The sequence below is a fragment of the Muscardinus avellanarius genome, assembly GCF_963383645.1.
Source record: "Muscardinus avellanarius genome assembly, chromosome: 2".
NCBI classification, from domain to species: Eukaryota; Metazoa; Chordata; class Mammalia; order Rodentia; family Gliridae; genus Muscardinus; species Muscardinus avellanarius.
In genome coordinates, this window is record NC_137787.1 from 142,452,384 (window position 1) to 142,469,307 (window position 16,924).

General features: G+C 39.6%; 1 protein-coding gene across 2 annotated transcripts in view; it reads right to left on the minus strand.

Annotated features, from left to right (window-relative positions):
- The window catches only part of RB1 (RB transcriptional corepressor 1), a gene marked incomplete at both ends in the record, with an annotated part of 156,910 nt that extends 141,080 nt beyond the window's left edge, over positions 1–15,830 (minus strand). For both annotated transcript variants that reach the window (XM_080689898.1, XM_080689897.1), the window contains 3 exons: positions 78–193; positions 12,260–12,386; positions 15,706–15,830. In XM_080689898.1, the coding sequence (XP_080546024.1) occupies positions 78–193; positions 12,260–12,386; positions 15,706–15,830 (368 nt within the window). The remainder of the gene's footprint in view (positions 1–77; positions 194–12,259; positions 12,387–15,705) is intronic.
- Positions 15,831–16,924: the final 1,094 nt, after the last annotated feature.

Here is a 16,924-nt window from a genome sequence, read left to right on the forward strand (position 1 = left end):
CTACAGCCTATTACAGAGTAAGTCTGAAAATATTTTTCTTTAATGGCAAAGGCCTATGTATATGTAAGAAATTTTACCTGGTTTCTGTGCTTTTCTGTAGTTCAGTGAAAGTGAATGGCATCTCATCTAGATCAACTGCTGCAATGAAAATACAAATTCCCCACAGTTCTTTTTTCTTTTGACTATAACCTTCCTGGAAGAAAAAAAATTTCAAATAGTTCATTAAATCATCCCAACATTAGATAGTATGTTAAAGTTATATTACATGTGGACATTTTTATTCAGCATAACAAAATAAATATGTTTTAGGTCCTTACAATGGCAAATACTTGAAAATATTTCTTATTAATATAATTCGAATTTTCTACTATGAGGCAAAAAACTACAAGAACAGAAAATTAAATCACAGCTTAGGAATAAGAATCAGTTATTTAAAAATTCCTTTTCAATATCCCAGTGATATGAAGGCAAAATCAAAAAATTTTAGAACCTGTAACATATAATTTGTTTTTAGAAAATAAGCCCTGGTAGCGCATGCTTGTAATCCCATAACTTGGGAGGCTGAGACCACAGTATAGTGGTTCGAGGCCAGCCTCAGCTACTTAGTGAGGCCCTCTGTAATTTAGTAAGGCCCTGTTTCAAAATAAAGAATATAAAATATGGCTGGGGGTGTAGCTCGGAGGTAGAATGTCCCTGGGTTCCATCCCCAGTACTACAATAAATAAATGTTTTACTTATAAAATAGAAATAATAATACAAACCTCACTTTGTAAAAATTGAGCTGGACAAGCCGGTCATGGTGGCGCACACTTGTAATACCAGCACTTGGGGGGCTGAGACAGGAGGATCGCACAGGTTCTCAAAGCCAGCCTCAGCTACTTAGGCGCTCAGCAACTTAGTGAGATCCTGTTTCCAAATAAAATATAAAATAGGTCTGGGAGTGTAGCCCAGGGGTAGAAAGCCCCCCTGGCTTCCATCCTCAGTATGAAAAAAAAAAAAAAAAAGAGCCGAGTGTAGTGGCGCATGCTTGTAATCCCAGCATTTGGGAGGCTGAAACAGGAGGAGTGAGGTTCAAGAACAGCCACAGTTACTTAGTGAGGCCCTTTGCAAATCAGTGAGACCCTGTTTCAAAATAAATAATAAACGCCGGGTGTCATGGCACACACTTGTAATCCCCGCACTTGTGAGGCGGAGACAGGAGGATGGCGCAGGTTCGAAGCCAGCCGCGCTGGCTTAAGAGACCCTGTTTCCAAATAAAACTATAAAATAGGTCTGGGAGTGTAGTCCGGAGGTAGAAGGGTTTCCAGGAACCCCAGTACCACAAACAAACAAACAAATAAATAAATAAGTAAATAAATAAATAAATAGGGCTAAAGGTATATCTCTGAGGTAGAATGCCCCTGGATTCCATCCCCAGTAATGCAAAAAAAAAAAGAGTGAAATTATATTCATAAAGCCTTTAGCATGGTTTCTAACATATATTTTATCATTATCACTAGTACTTTTTTAGTTATTATTAGAAAAGTCTTTCCCCAAATAATATATACTACCTTTTTTTTTTCTGGTGGTACCTGGAAGCCCTTCTACCTCTGGGCTACACTCCCAGACCTAATTTTACATTTTTATTTGGAAACAGGGTCTCCTAAGCCAGCGCGAGCGGCTGGCTTCGAACCTGCATGATCCTCCTGTCTCTGCCTCCCAAGCGCGGGGATTACAAGGGATTACAAGCCTGCACCACTACGCCCGGCTATACTACCTTCTAAATATATAAACCTTTTAAACAAAGTTTGGATTATATTAAGTTAAAAAAAGAAATGTCAAATTATTTAATGTTCTATTAAACAGAATGTGTGTGTGTGTGTGTGTGTGTGTGTGTGTGTGTGTGTGTGTTTTATTACTGGAATTTAATCCAATGTCATTCTACCTCTGAGGTACAGTCCTAGGCCTCTATATTTTTTATTTTGAAAAAAGGCCTCAGGCCAGGTTTGGTGGCACACACCTGTAATCCTTGTACTTGGGAGGCTGAGACAGGAGGGTCAGAGATTAGAATCCTACAACACGCTTGCCTCAAACCTGTGATCCTTCTATCTGCCTTTCAAGGACTGGGATTACAGGCATGTGCCACTGTTGCTGGCTTTATTTACTTATTCTTAACTGAAGATTATAAGAGGGCTGAGAGGAAAATTATGTGATACTATTTTATAATTTATATTATTTTGAAATCTTAATTATATACAAGCTTTAGAACAAATCATTTTTCTGGATTATCATATTTCATGGATAACAGAAAGTTTACTCATCATCATCCAACTCTATATTTTCCTTAATTTTAGCCACACACACACACACACACACACACACACACACACGTTTTTTAATTTTGAAAATCTCAATTAGCTTTTTTTATGGCTTATCCTTTCAGTGGTAGTATCTATGAAATCTTTGTATAATACAAGTTCACAAAGAAGATTTTCTATGTCACCTCCTAGAATTCTATGATTCACTCTGAGTTTATTTTATAAAATGGTATTAGATAGCAAGGAATTTTTACATCTAGATATCCAACTGTTCCAGTTTCCATTTGCTGAGGAATAGCCTCCCTCATTTCACACTTATATAGACAATCAACTGAAGATTTAAGTGTGGGTATCTTTCTGGAGTCTCTATTTTGTTCCATAGACTTACTTGTCTTTCTTTTCACTAATACCCAACAATATCTTGACTACTACAGCTTTATGTTTTGTTCATTTTTAACTGAGTTTAATTCAAAATTTTTCTCTTTAAAAAATATAAAAAGATTTTCTATTTCTATTTGGTAAATAGAAAAATATAGCCAGGCATGGTGGAGCATGCTTGTAATCCCAGCTATTGGGAAGCTGAGACCTGAGGGTCACAGTTTGTGGACAGCCTCAGCTACTTAGTGAGGCTCTCTGCAACTTAGGGAGACCCTGTTTCAAAATAAAGAATACAAAATAGGGCGCGGGAGGGGGTAGCTTGGAAGTCAAATGCCCCTGGGTTCCATCCCCAGACCCCCACACACACACAAAAAAAAAAAAAAAGAAAAAAGAAAAAGAAAAAAGGAAAAATCTACAATTGTAAAATAAAAAAGTTAAGACAGTAAAAAAAAAAAAAATTCTAAATTTAAGCTGGGCATAGTGGCACCCACTTGTAATCCCAGTACTTGGGAGGCTGAGACAATAGCCAGCCTTAGCTACTTAGTGAGGCTCTCATTAACTTAGTGAGCACTGTTTCCAAATAAAATATAAAATAGGTCAGGGTTATAGCCCAGAGGTAGAAGCCCCCTGGGTTTCATCCACAGTACTACAAAAAAAAATTCTAAATTTATATAAATTAGGAAAGAAAAAACATTAAGAATACTAAGAAAAATCTTTAAAAACAAAATCTAGTAACAACCTCTGAAGAAGCTACCTATTATGTTATTATTTAGTTCCTCTGAACCACCCTAATGATAACCCCTAATTAGTGACAACTTGTGTGTACTTGCTTTTTTATAACACACTTACTTATAAAATAGCTCCACCAAGTGGTAACATAAATCATCATGGAAAAAGAAAATTGAGGCATTGGAAAGTAACTGATACTTAAGTTATCATAACATACACTTCTATCAATTTCACAAGTTAAAAATATTTTCTTTGCCAGGCGTGGTGGCACATGCTTGTAATCCCAGCATTTGGGAAGCTGAGACAGGAGGATCGTAGTTTGAGGCCAGCCTCAGCTATTATTTAGTGAGGCCCTTTGCAACTCAGTGAGACCCTGTTTCAAAATAAAGAATAAAAGATCGGGCTGGGTATATAGCTCAGAGGTAGAATGTTCTATCTCCAGTACTGCAAAAAAATATTTTTTTTCTTTATGCTGGACATGGTGGGGCACACTTGTAGTCCCAGAATTTAGGAGGCTGAGACAGGAGATCACGGTTCATGGACAGTCAGCAACTCAGTGAGACCCTGTTTCAAAATAAAGAATAAAAAATAGAGCTGGGGCATAGCTCAGAGGTAGAATGCTCCTGGGTTCCAAACCCAGTTTGCCCCCCCAAAAAATTATTTTTATTTTTTATTTATTTTGGTGGTACTGGGGATGGAACTCAGGAGCCTTCTACCTCTGGGCTACACTCTCAAGCCTATTTTTTATATTTTTTTATTTGGACATAGGGTCTTTTAAGCCAGCTGAGGCTGGCTTCGAACCTGTGCAATCCTCCTGTCTCAGCCTCCCAAGCGCTGGGATTACAAGCGTGTACCACCATGCCCGACTTAACCAGTACTTTTGAAATAAAAAAGATGAAAATAATCCACTACAAAAATGTTATCTCATCACCAAAAGAATGTATCATTATACTTATTTGTGAAACTGAGTAATGACCAAAAGATTTCATTAAATGTATTTTAATACAGCATTATAACAAAACAGAAGAGATACCTTCATCATTTATTCCTAGATTTCTTTCTTAGCAAGATCTTATGTATAAACAAAAAGAATAACATTAAAGTACTAGAAAATCCTCCCTCACTTATATAGTGTTAGCTGTCAGCAGTCTAGCATTAAGAATATTCCTGGATGAGCACAGAAGCAAAGTGCAGGAGTGGTGTAGCCATGAAGAGGAATGCAAAAGCTAGCTCTGTTTGACTCGAATCATACTTTTAATATGTCATGCTGGGGTAAACACCAGCTGAAGCAACGGTCCAATTACACAATGTTTTTACAACCATAAAAACATACCTGGCAAGTTTAGATTTACCTGGCCCTCTGCCTATAAGATGAGCGCTTGAGTCTTTCCCTTAAAAACACCTATAGTACTCAATGCACAGACCTATGAAACTGTGACTTGATAGACTTGCTTGCTCATTTGCCCCAATAGGACTAATTTGTAAGCATTTTGAAGGCAGGAAAAGTAGTAGTACAGTTTAAGTGTAGTACAGTTTAAGTGTTGTTTTGTTTTGTCTTTGCAGTATTGGGATGGAACCTAGTGACATTCTACCTCCGAGGTAGACCCCCAGCCCTATTTTTTAGTCCTTTTATTTTTGAAACAGTGTCTCACTGAATTGTGAAGGGCCTCAATAAGTAGCTGAGGCTGTCCACGAACTGTGATCCTCTGGTCTTTGCCTCCCAAATGCTGGAATTACAAGTGTGCCCACCATGCCTGGCAAGTGTTTGTTTTTAAAGTTGTGGCAGTGGCTGTACTCTAATGTGGATGCAGTGGCTTTTAAATTCTTTTTTCTTTTCTTGGTATGGCTGGAGAAAATAGCAACAACTGAATCACCAAAGTGTAAGATAAGACTAAGTTTTACTATAGTTTCTTCATCCCACATTCACTCATTGATAATGAACAAGTAGTGTCAACAAGGGTAAGTCACACAAAGAAATGACATCACAGACCTCACTTTCTAAACAAGTGATATGTAACTTTTCAAGCTCACTGCTCAACTTATTGAGATTAAAGTCCAAAGATGATCCATTCAAGAAAATATGACAGTACGGGAAAGAAAACTGTTACCATACTCAAATGGCCACTAATTATCTTTCCTATAAAACAGCCTCAAGACTGATATTCATCACTCTAAGAAACAATGTTAAAAAACACTAGAGAGAGAAGTTAATTCCTGAAATTCAGATTCAATTATATGAATAAATATGGAAATCTTCCAAAGCTGGCTTGTCAACTTCTACTAGCAAATATCACCTATACTGCTTCACAAAAGGAAACATCACTTATGAATAAACAAATGAACATTATTTTTAATGTTGTAAAATTCCTTAATAAAGTTGATGTATATACTGGGTACTAGATATTGAGCCCATGCAATACTACCTCCAATCTTCAGCCCCAGCCCTTTTTATTTATTGTTTGGAAACAGGGTCTCACTAGGTTGCTGAGAGTCTCACTACATCACTGAGGCTGTCCTTGAACCTAAGATTTTCCTGTCTCATTCAGCCTTTCAAATACTGGGATTACAAGGCATGTACCACCATATCTAGTCAAAGTCTTTTTTTTTTATATATTTAAGGCATACAACATGTTTTCATATAAGCACACATTGTAGAATGATAGCCACAATCAAGTTAGTTAACATATTAGTACTTTAGTTACAGTATGCATGTGCACACGTGTGTGTAAGAACACTTAAGACCTATACTCCACACTTCTTTATTTTTTTTTTTTTGCAGTACTAAGGATTGGAACACAGGGGCATTCTACCTCCAAGCTATACCCCCAGCCCTATTTTGTATTTATTTATTTATTTATTTATTTATTTATTTATTTATTTATTTATTTGTATTTATGTATTTATTTATTTTGTGGTACTGGGGTGGAACCCAGAGTACCTCCAGGCTACACTACCAGACCTATTTTTTTATATTTTATTTGGAAACAGGGTCTCACTAAGTTGCTGAGCGCCTCACTAAGTAGCTGAGGCTGGCTTCGAACCTGTGCGATCCTCCTGTCTCAGCCTCTCAAGCGCAGGGATTACAAGTGTGCGCCACCATGCCCTGCCTATTTTTTATTTTGAAACAGGGCCTCACTGAATTCCAAAGGGCCTCATTAAGTAGTAGCTAAGGCTGTCTTCGAACCGTGATCCTCCCATCTAAGCCTCCCAAATGCTGGAATTATAAGCGTGTGCTACCACACACGGCTCTGAAAATTTTAAGTATACAAAATATTGTTATTAACTATTGTCACCATGCTGTACATTAGATCTCCAAATTCATTCATCTTATAAATGAAGGCTTAGACTCTTTGAATAAGACTCCACATCTAAGTGAGATCATGTAGTATTTACCTTTAAGTGTTTGAGTTACTTATCTTAGCATAAGGACCTCCAAGTTAATATTGTCACAAATGGCATGGTTTCCTACTCTTTTAAGGCCAAATAATATCCCATTATTAATTGTTCATATATCACATTTTTTTTACCTGTTCATCTGACAGACACTTAGATTATTTCCGTATCTTGGCTATTCTAAAAAATGCTGCATGAACATGGGAATACAGATGGTATCTTTGACAAACTGACATCATTTCCTTTGGAAATATAGCCAGAAGTATGATTATTGGGTCATAAATTCTGTCTTTAATTTTTTGAGGAATCTTCATGTAGTTCTTTATAAAGGTCATACCAATTTATATTCCCACCAACAGTATGCAAAGGTTCCCTTTATCCCAACTATTATTGTGTGTGTGTGTGTGTGTGTGTGTGTGTGTGTGTGTGTGTGTGTGTGAGAGAGAGAGACAGACAGACAGACAGACAGACAGACAGACAGAGAAACAGAGAGAGAGACAGAGAGAGAGACAGAGAAACATGAACACTAGGGATGGAACCCAGGGGCATTCTACCTCTAAGTTATGCTACCAACCCTATTTTTTTATTCTTTATTTTGAAACGGGGTCTCACTAAGTTACGAATGGCCTTGTCTCAGCCTACCAACAATACCTACTGGTATTACAAGCATTCTTTTGACTTTTTATTGGGGGGGGGGGTTGAGAACTGGAGATTGAACCCAGGGACATTCTACCTCCTAGCTATACCATCAGCCCTATTTTATGAAAAGACCATATAGTGTTTGCTTATTGTATTACTTTTTGGAAACAGCAAAACTATGGAAATAATAAAAAGATCAGGAGTTAGAGGGAGGGCAAGCTGAATAGGCAAAACACAGGGTTTTTAGGGCAATGAAATTATTCTGTATGATACTATAATGGTGGGTTTATATAATTATAAATTTTTTCAAAATGCCTAAGATGTATAACACCAAGAGTAAACCCTATGGACTTAGGGATAATAAGGATGTGTTAATGTAGTTTCATCAACCGTAACAAATGTACAACTCTGGTGGAAATACTGACAAGGGAGGAGGGGTAAAAAGTATTTAACTGAGGATTTCTTTTTTTGTGTGGGGTACTAGGGTTTGAATTCAGGGACATTCTACCTCTGAGCTATACTCACATCCCTATTTTTTTATTCTTTATTTTGAAACAGGGTCTAAGTTGCAGAGGGCCTCACTAAGTAGCTGTGAGGCTGGCTGTGAAACTGCAATCCTCCTGTCTCAATCTCCCAAGTACTGGGATTACAAGTGTGCATCACCTCATCTGGTTTAATTGAGGATTTCTGCTTCAAGTTATGATACAGTAACATGGACCAGACTTACTGTTTGATCTGAAATGACTAAAAATCAGGAAAAAAATAATTTAAAAATTCAAGACTAAAGTAAACATTAAGAATGACAGACAGTGATTCCTAAAAGTAGAAATATACAATGTGAATCCTACAAATACTTTAATTTTCTGGGGAAAGATTCCTTGGAAGCAGTACAAGGAGAAAGAAATGAAGCACACGATAGTCTTTGTGAGTTGGCTAGAGAGAACTGGGAGTCTAAGAGAACTGCTGTGATTTCAATATGGTTAGACCCTTCTGAAACTCTTATTGGAATATGATCGCCATTGTGGCACTGTCGGATGATGGTACCTGTAAGAGGTGAGTGAGTCAAATGCCATTCTCTCAGGACTGGGTTAATTCTCAAAAGAGTTAGTTTTAACTCTGATGGGACTGGATTAGTTACCACAAGAACAGGCTATTACATAGTGAGGCCATCCCTCATGTTTTTCTCTTCTGTGTGCTCCCAAATGGCCTTGGTTTTTCACCATGTTAAGAAAAAAATGCATGAAATCTTCACTAGGTCCTCACTAGATGAGGATCTTGGGCTTTCAGCCTCCAGAACCATGCACCAAAATAAATCCCTATGTGCACACTTTGTTTTATTTCATTTCACAGATAATGCAATTTTTACAAACTGAAGATTTGTGGCCCCAGTGGGCCATTTTTCCAACAGTATATGCTTACTTCATGTCTCTCTATCACATTTTGGTAATTCCCACAATACTTAAAGCTTCTTCATAATTATTATATCTATTATGGTGATCTGTAGTCAGTGATTTTTGATGTTACTGTTAAAATTGTTTGGGGGACCCATGAACTACACCCATATAAGAAAATGGACTTAAACAATAACTGTTATTATTGTTTCATTGACTGTTCCCCAATCTCTTTCCTCTTCTTGGGACTCCCTATTTCTCAAGATGCAACAATACTAAAACTGGGCCAATTAAAAACCCTACAGTGGCCTCCAAGTATTGAAATGAAAGGAGTTATCTATCTCTCATTGTAAACCTAAAACTAGAAATGAGTAAACTCAGTGAAACATAAGAGCCAAGATAAACTGAAAGTTGGGTCTCTGTTTCAGTTAGCCAAGTTGTGAAAGCAAAGGAAAAGTTTTGAAGGAAATTAAAAGTGCTACTTCAGTGAACAGACCAATGATAAGAAAATGGAACCGCCTTATTGCTGATATAGAGAGTTTTAGTGGTCATTTTTTTTTTATGATACTGGGGATGGAACCTAGGGGCATTCTACCGCCAAGCTACACCTCCAGCCCTATTTTTTATTCTTTATTTTTGAAACAGAGTCTCACTGAGTTGCAAAGGGCCTTGCTAAGTAGCTGAGGCTGTCCTCGAACTGTAATCCTTCCTATCTCAGCCTCTCAAATGCTGGCATTACAAGCATGTGCTACCACTCCTGGCTCAAATTTTAGTGGTCTTGATATAAGATCAAACCAGCCCTGATATTTCCTTAAACCAAAGCCTAATCCAGAGCAAGGTCCTAACTTTCTCAATTCTATGAAAGCTGAGAGAGATGAGAGAACTGCACAAGAAAATTTTGAAGCCAGCAGAGTTTGGATCATGAGGTTTAAGGAAAGATGCCAGCTCCTTACCATAAAAGTACAGGATGAAACAAGTACTGATATAGAAGCTGTAGCAAGTTGTCCAAAAGATCCAGCTAAATAAGATGGTTACATTAATTAACTGATTTCCAGTGTAAACAAAACAGCCTCAGATTAGAAGATGCCATCCAAGATTTTCATAACTAAAGAGAAGTCAATGCCTGGTTTACAAGCTTCAGAAGGCAGATTGACTGGCTCATTAGGGGCTAATGTGGCTGCTGACTACAAGTTGAAGTTAATGTTTATTTACCATTCTGAAACTCTCAGGCCCCTTAAGAACTATTCAAAATTATACCTGTGATCTGTTATATTATACTCTAAAAATTAAACCTGTGTTCTATTAGTAAAACAACAAAGCCCAGATTATAGTATATCTATTTACAACAGGGCTTATTGAACATTTGAAGCCCACTGTTAAAATCTGCTCAGGAAAAAAGACTCATCTCAAAATATTACTGCCCACTGATAATGTACCTAGATACCCAAGAGCTGTGATGTACAAGATTAAAGTTATTTTCATGCCTACTAAAATAAAATCCATTTAGCAGCCAATGGACCAAGGAGTAATTTTGACTTTCAAGTTTTATAAATAGTAATAATATATTTTGTAAGACTATAGTTGTCATAGATAGTGATTCCTCTACTAGATCTAGAAAAAGAAAATTGAAACTTTCAAAGGATTCACAATTCTAGTGGCCACTAAGAACATCCATGAATTATGGAAGGACATCAAAATATTATTATTATCAAGAATTTAAAGTTGATTATGATCCTCACAAATGACTTTGAGGGGTTTAAGACTTCAGTGGAAAGCTAAGGGTGGTAATGCATGCTTGTAATCCCAGCATTTGGGAGGCTGAGATCAGAGGATCACAGTTCGTGGACAGCCTCAGCTACTATTTAGTGAGGCTCTTTGCAACTCAGGTAGGCCCTGTTTCAAGATAAAGAATAAAAAATAGGGCCGAGGGTGTAGCTCTGAGGTAAAATGTCCCTGGGTTCCACCCCCAGTACCACACACAAAAGACTTCAGTGGAGGAAGTAACTGCAGATACGGTAGAAATAGCAAGACAACTAGAATTAGAAGTAGAGATGGAAGACATGACTGTGAATGAACTGCTGGTGGATGAGCTGCAGCTTGGGAGGCTGAGACAAGAGGATCCTAGGTTCGAGGACAGTTTCAACAATATAGGGAAGCTTTCAGCAACTTAAGGAGGCCCTGTTTCTATAAATAAATAAATAAATAAATAAATAAATAAATAAATAAATAAATAAATAAAAAGGGCTAGGGGTGTACCTCAGAGGTAAAATTTCAATCCCCAGTACCATAAAAAAAAAAAGTAGCAACAAAATATGAGAGGTCTTTATATAAGAAGTTCCACTGTGAAAAAAATGTCATCAAATAGCATTGTATACTAACCAATGTGGTAAACTTCATTGTTATTTTATTTTAAGAAACTGCCTCAACCACCTCCAACATTCAGCACTCATCCCCTGATCACTCAGTAGTCATCAACATTGAGGCAAGACTCTCTCCCAGCAAAAAGCATAACTCACTTGAGGCTCAGAAGATCACCAGCATTTTTTAGCAATAAAATATTTTTTAAATTAAGGTATATTATATACATTTTTAGGTAAAATGTTAATGCACAGTTAATAGACTATATCACAGTATAAATGTAACTTTGATATGTACCAGGAAATAAACAACTTTGTGTAACTCTTTTTTTTTTTTTTGTGGGTCTGGGTATGGAACCCAGGGGCATTCTACCTCCAAGCTACAACCCCTGCCCTACTTTTTATTCCCTGAAACAGAGTCTCACTAAGTTGCGGGGGGCCTTGCTAAATAGCTGAGGCTGTCCACAAACTGTGATCCTCCAGTCTCAGCCTCCCAAATGCTGGGATTACAAGCTTGCACTACCACACCTGGCTATGTGTAACTCATTTTAATGCAATAATCACTGAACTGGCCTGGAACCAAACTTAACATTATCTCCTGCGTATGCCTATACATATATACCTATGATAAATTTTTACCTTATCTTTTCATTTAAAAAACACTTTGTGGTTTCATTTGTCATATCCAAATTTCTGGCATCACTACCCTTACACTTTGTAGAAAACATACACATACACACACACACACACACACACACACACACATTATATATATGCAAAGAAATATTTGAAAAATATATTTTACGTGAAAAGGTTGTTTTTAAAGTCGATATCATAGTGAAGTATTTATATATAAAATATAACATCTAAGATTTTCTCCAAAACACTTTGTTGGGAGGTTTATGTGGGAGATTTTTTCCAAACCTTTTAATGTTATCAGAGGTGTTATCTCTGGGTAACAGATTATTACTAGACTTTACTTCCTTTATATTGTTTTATTTTCCAAACTTTTCACAGTGATCTGAAATGTTTTAAATGAGAAAATTTTTTCAAAAAACTTTAATAAAATCCTTACCAATACTCCATCCACAGATGAAACTTTCTCACAAGTTAACCAAGCTCTTTCTCTGACATGATCTGGTATCTTTAATTTCTGACATAATGCAGTAAAATCAGGTTCTTCAGTTTCTTCAAATTCAAGCCTACCAAATGAAAATAATCATGTAATAGTCATACATATAAATTTATTAAACAATTGTTTTTACAGTTTTCACGAGATAGCAGTATTCTGAAAAAGAATATCACCAAGTAGTTTACATTTTCATTTCTATCTTTAAAAAATTCACTTAGAATTTAAACATATATTTGTCTTTTCATAGTCTTTCCAAAATAAGGATATACAGTAAAAATTATGTGCTGGCACAGTGAATCCAATACACTCCAAAATAGCAAAAAAGGCTTTGTGAATGAACACTAATATTGTTTGGGAAAGTAGGACAATAAAAATTGCACAGTCAATTCAATGCGAATGACTTTGATAAATTGTAGACTATATCAATGTTTCATAGACTCTCTACTTCTAATATTTCTTACATAGTGACTAACTTGATATAAATTACCACATCACTTATTTCAGCTCTTTCTCCTTGACCTTTCTTAACCAAGAGAGGCATTCAACAAATTATTGTTAGCTAATTAATTTTCATTTATTAATATTTTATCATACTCATATGAAGAATAACTTAATTTTTGAGTATTTACTATGACTATAAACAAAGTACATTAAATACATGCTTTAACTGAATAACCACATCAGTCCTTTAAGCAAGTACTTTCCCTATACTTGTTTTACAGATATCTACCAAATCAGAGAAATTAAAGCAGTCATCTGAGCTTATAGTAATTAAGAAGTAACCATGATATAAACTCAATAGTGTAATTCCATAGTCCATGACTTAGACCACTATTATAGGTTGATGACTCCTTCAAAGCATCATAAACTTTTGATTACTTCAACAATGAAGGTGGCGTGTTGTTCCTAATCAGTTTCCCTCCCAAGTTTGATCACTTAGGCCAAAGATAATGCAAAAGAAATGACATCTTGCCTCTCAAGGAGAAATGGACTCTGTCACTGGAAGTGCAGTTGGACTGAGCACTAAATCCATCCCTAATTAAGCTTCTCTGCTTCAGATTGCCAGGTGGTGGTTCTACCCTTGTTAAGTACAGTCATGTGCCACATAAGGATATTTCAGTCAACGACAGACTGAGTGTACAACAGCAGTCCCATAAAATTATAATGGAGCTGAAAAATGCATATTGCCTAGTGATATTTTAGTCATCATAATGTCATAGCACAACACATTACTTGCATGGTTTTTTTTTTTTTGGTAGTACCGGCATATACAAACCTACTTTGCTCCCAACTGTAGGTAAATAAAGTAAAAGCAATTATGTACAATCCATAATATTTAATAGTAAACAACTATGGCACTGGTTTATATACTTATTATATTACACTTTTATCACTATTTTAGAGCTTACTCTTACTTGTTTAAAAAATTAAAAGTTTGAGCAGGGCATGGTGGTACACGCTTGTAATCCCCGCACTTGGGAGGCGGAGACAGGAGGATCACGCAGGTTCGAAGCCAGCCACGCTGGCTTAAGAGACCCTGTTTCCAAATAAAAATATAAAAGAATAGGTCTGGGAGTGTGGCCCAGAGGTAGAAGGGTTTCCAGGAACCCCAGTACCAAAAAAAGAAAAAAAAAAAGTTTGCTATAAACCAGATTTGTGGTTCACACCTATAATCCCAGTATTTGGGAGGCTGAGAAAGGAGAATTACAGGTTCAAGACCAGCCTTCTGCAACTTAATAAGATCCCCAGCAATTCAGCAAGGCCCTGTTTCAAAATAAAAAGGTCTGAGGGTATTGTTTAAAGGTAGAATGCCCCTGGCTTCAACTTCAGTACCAAAAAAAAAAAGTTTACTATAAAACAATATGCTGTTAAACTAGCAATAGCCCATACATCTTGTATTTACAAAAAGAGAAAGTTTACTATAAAACAATATGCTGTTAAGCCAGCAAAAGCCCATACATCTTATATTTATCACTTCTTTTGTATCAAGAAGCCACATGGAGTGATTGACCTATATCATCTAGGTTGATGTAAGTAAATCTATGATGTTTGCACAAGACTCACCTACAATGCTGAAATGCACATGACTGGAGTTCATCTATAGAGATTGACTGCACTAATGAAAACCTTTATGGGTATGGGTAATCAAAAGCAAACTATGTATTCTGCTTACTCTACAATAATTAAAAATACTCTCAAGGCTGTGTTATGACATACAATTCTTTAGACATTACTGCTCTTTCTGAAGAGAAACTTACAAATACTGAATATTTCAGAGTTTAATCAGAATCTAAAATGAGACCTTCTCCAGGAACATACCTCAGACCTGTTTTTCATTTTTATTGTTTTGTTTTTACTAGTGAGTACAGCTTTTAACTGACTTATATATGACAGTCCATTTAAATATCTGAATCTTAGTCTTGCACAGTCCATTTCCAAAATCCAAATTCAATCATTCACAGTTTGACCTGAATTCTATTAAAAGTCTGGGGAGTGGAAAGAAAGGTACTATTCAGAGCAAGGATAAAATGGGGCTTCCTGATGGACTAGAATGGGAGAGAGAGTGGTGAAGAACAGAAATGAGTCCCATTCTCCTTCAATGGATTTGTAGCCTCAAAGTAAAACCTGTGATGACAATAATAATGACAACCATACTCTCAATTTTACCTAACCATAAAGTAGCACACCGGAGAAAAAGATGATGCTGAAACTCAATAAACATCTTCCTGACGCGTTCTACTGCATCCACATGGACTCGCTTAAATTTAGATTCCATTTAGTAAAAAGGGAGAGGGTGGTCCCTTGTGAGCAGAACCCTGCTAATTTGGTAACAAAACCAAAACCAAAAAGGGCACACCAGGATCCTTCCTGGCTCAGCCAAAAGGCAAAAAATGGAAGAAATAACGAGGCATGCTGAGGCTGACTAACATGCAAGAAGATTTCTCTTCGACTGGAAAAATAAAAGAGAAAGTTTAAATACTTTATCTTACGCTCCCTGTCTCCCGAGAAACTTTTTGCCTTCTAACAACTTCTGCTCCGCGGTCCCCACAGATGGCCTTAAATCCCCCGGGCCTCGAAGCATTGTTCTGAGGAAACCTCACAAAGCCCCTCAGCCGCGCGCCCCGCCGGCCACGGACCCCCGGGCGGCGGCGCGGGGACGGCGCGGGGAGCGGAGCGGGCGGCGCGGCGGCCGCGGGTCCCTCCGGCTCGGTCCCGAGCCTCGCGCCTGCGCGGGCCGGGGTCCCGCGGCCGCGGCTGCACCTGTCATGGCTCCGCGGCGCGCCCACCCCCACACGCACACCTGTCAGGCGCGGCGGACCCGCGCGGCTCCCGCCGGCTGTCAGCGCGGGCCGGGCGCCGCGGGCGGGCAGCGGCGCCGCCGCGCTCACCTGGCCAGCGGCAGGTCGTCGGCGCCGCCGTCCTGCTCGGGCTCCGCGGCGGGCGGCGGCGGCGGCGGCGGGGGCGCGGGCTCGGCGGCGGCGGCGGCCGCTCTGCGCGGGGCTTTGGGCGGCATGACGCGCGGCCGGGCGGGCGCCGGCGGGCTATGGAGGCGCGCGGGGCCGCGGCGCGCGCACGTCGGGGCACGCCCCGTCCGCGGCCGGCTCCGTTACAAAAATAATTCGAACGTCCCCTGAGGAGAAGCGGACGCGCCCGCCCCGCCCGGCTCCCGGCGCCGGCTCCAACCGCGGGAAAACGTCACTTCCGCCCGCGGCGTCACGTCCGCGAGCTCGGGCGGCCGAGGGCTGCGGGCGCCGCGTCCCCGCCGCCGCCGCGTCCCTGCCCGCCGCCCGCGCCCCGGCCCCGGCCCGCCAGCACCGGCCGCCCGGGCCCGCCGACCCACAGGCCCACCGACGGACGGACGGACGGACCGGCGGACGCCGCCACCCGCCGCGGGCACGCCCCTCTCCTTCCCGCGCCCGCCACCAAAACAAAAACAAACGTGCAGCTCCAAATAAGGGCGCAACTCGCCCTCTCCCGGCTCGGCCCCGGGCGAGGCGGAGGCCGATACTCCCGGCCAGGGCGAGGGCAGCCGCGCCCCGGGACCCGGGATGCTGGCCTCCAGGGGCTGAGGGCTGTGGAATCGTGGGGGAGAGGTCTTCAGAGGAGTAGCCGCCGTTCACGTCGGCCCAGCGTTTGTGGTGCGCCTCGGTGTTCAGGCACCGCGCTGGCCGCCTTACGCGATGCTTAAGTCTCAGAAACGGCCCATCAAAATGAGGAGTATTAGCGTTCCATGATGCAGGCTGGAAAAGGGGCTCGGGGATTTAATTCATTTGCCCGGTATCGCCTAGCAGATGGGTAGCAGAAGACATGAAACTAAGTATATTTGGTTCCACTTACATTATGTTGCAAAACCACAAAGACATCAAAAAGAAAAAAGTGCTAACTGGAACCACCACCGTCAAACATGGGTTTAGAAGATGTAATTCTTGAGCCGGGCGTGGTGACACACTTATAATCCCAGCTTTTGGGAGGCTAAGACAGGAGGATAGAGGTTCGCAGACAACCTCAGCTACTTAACCCTTTGCAACTTAGTGAGACACTGTTTCAAAATAAAAAATAAAATAATGGGGCTGGGGTGTAGCTCGGAGGTATAATGCCCTTGGCTTC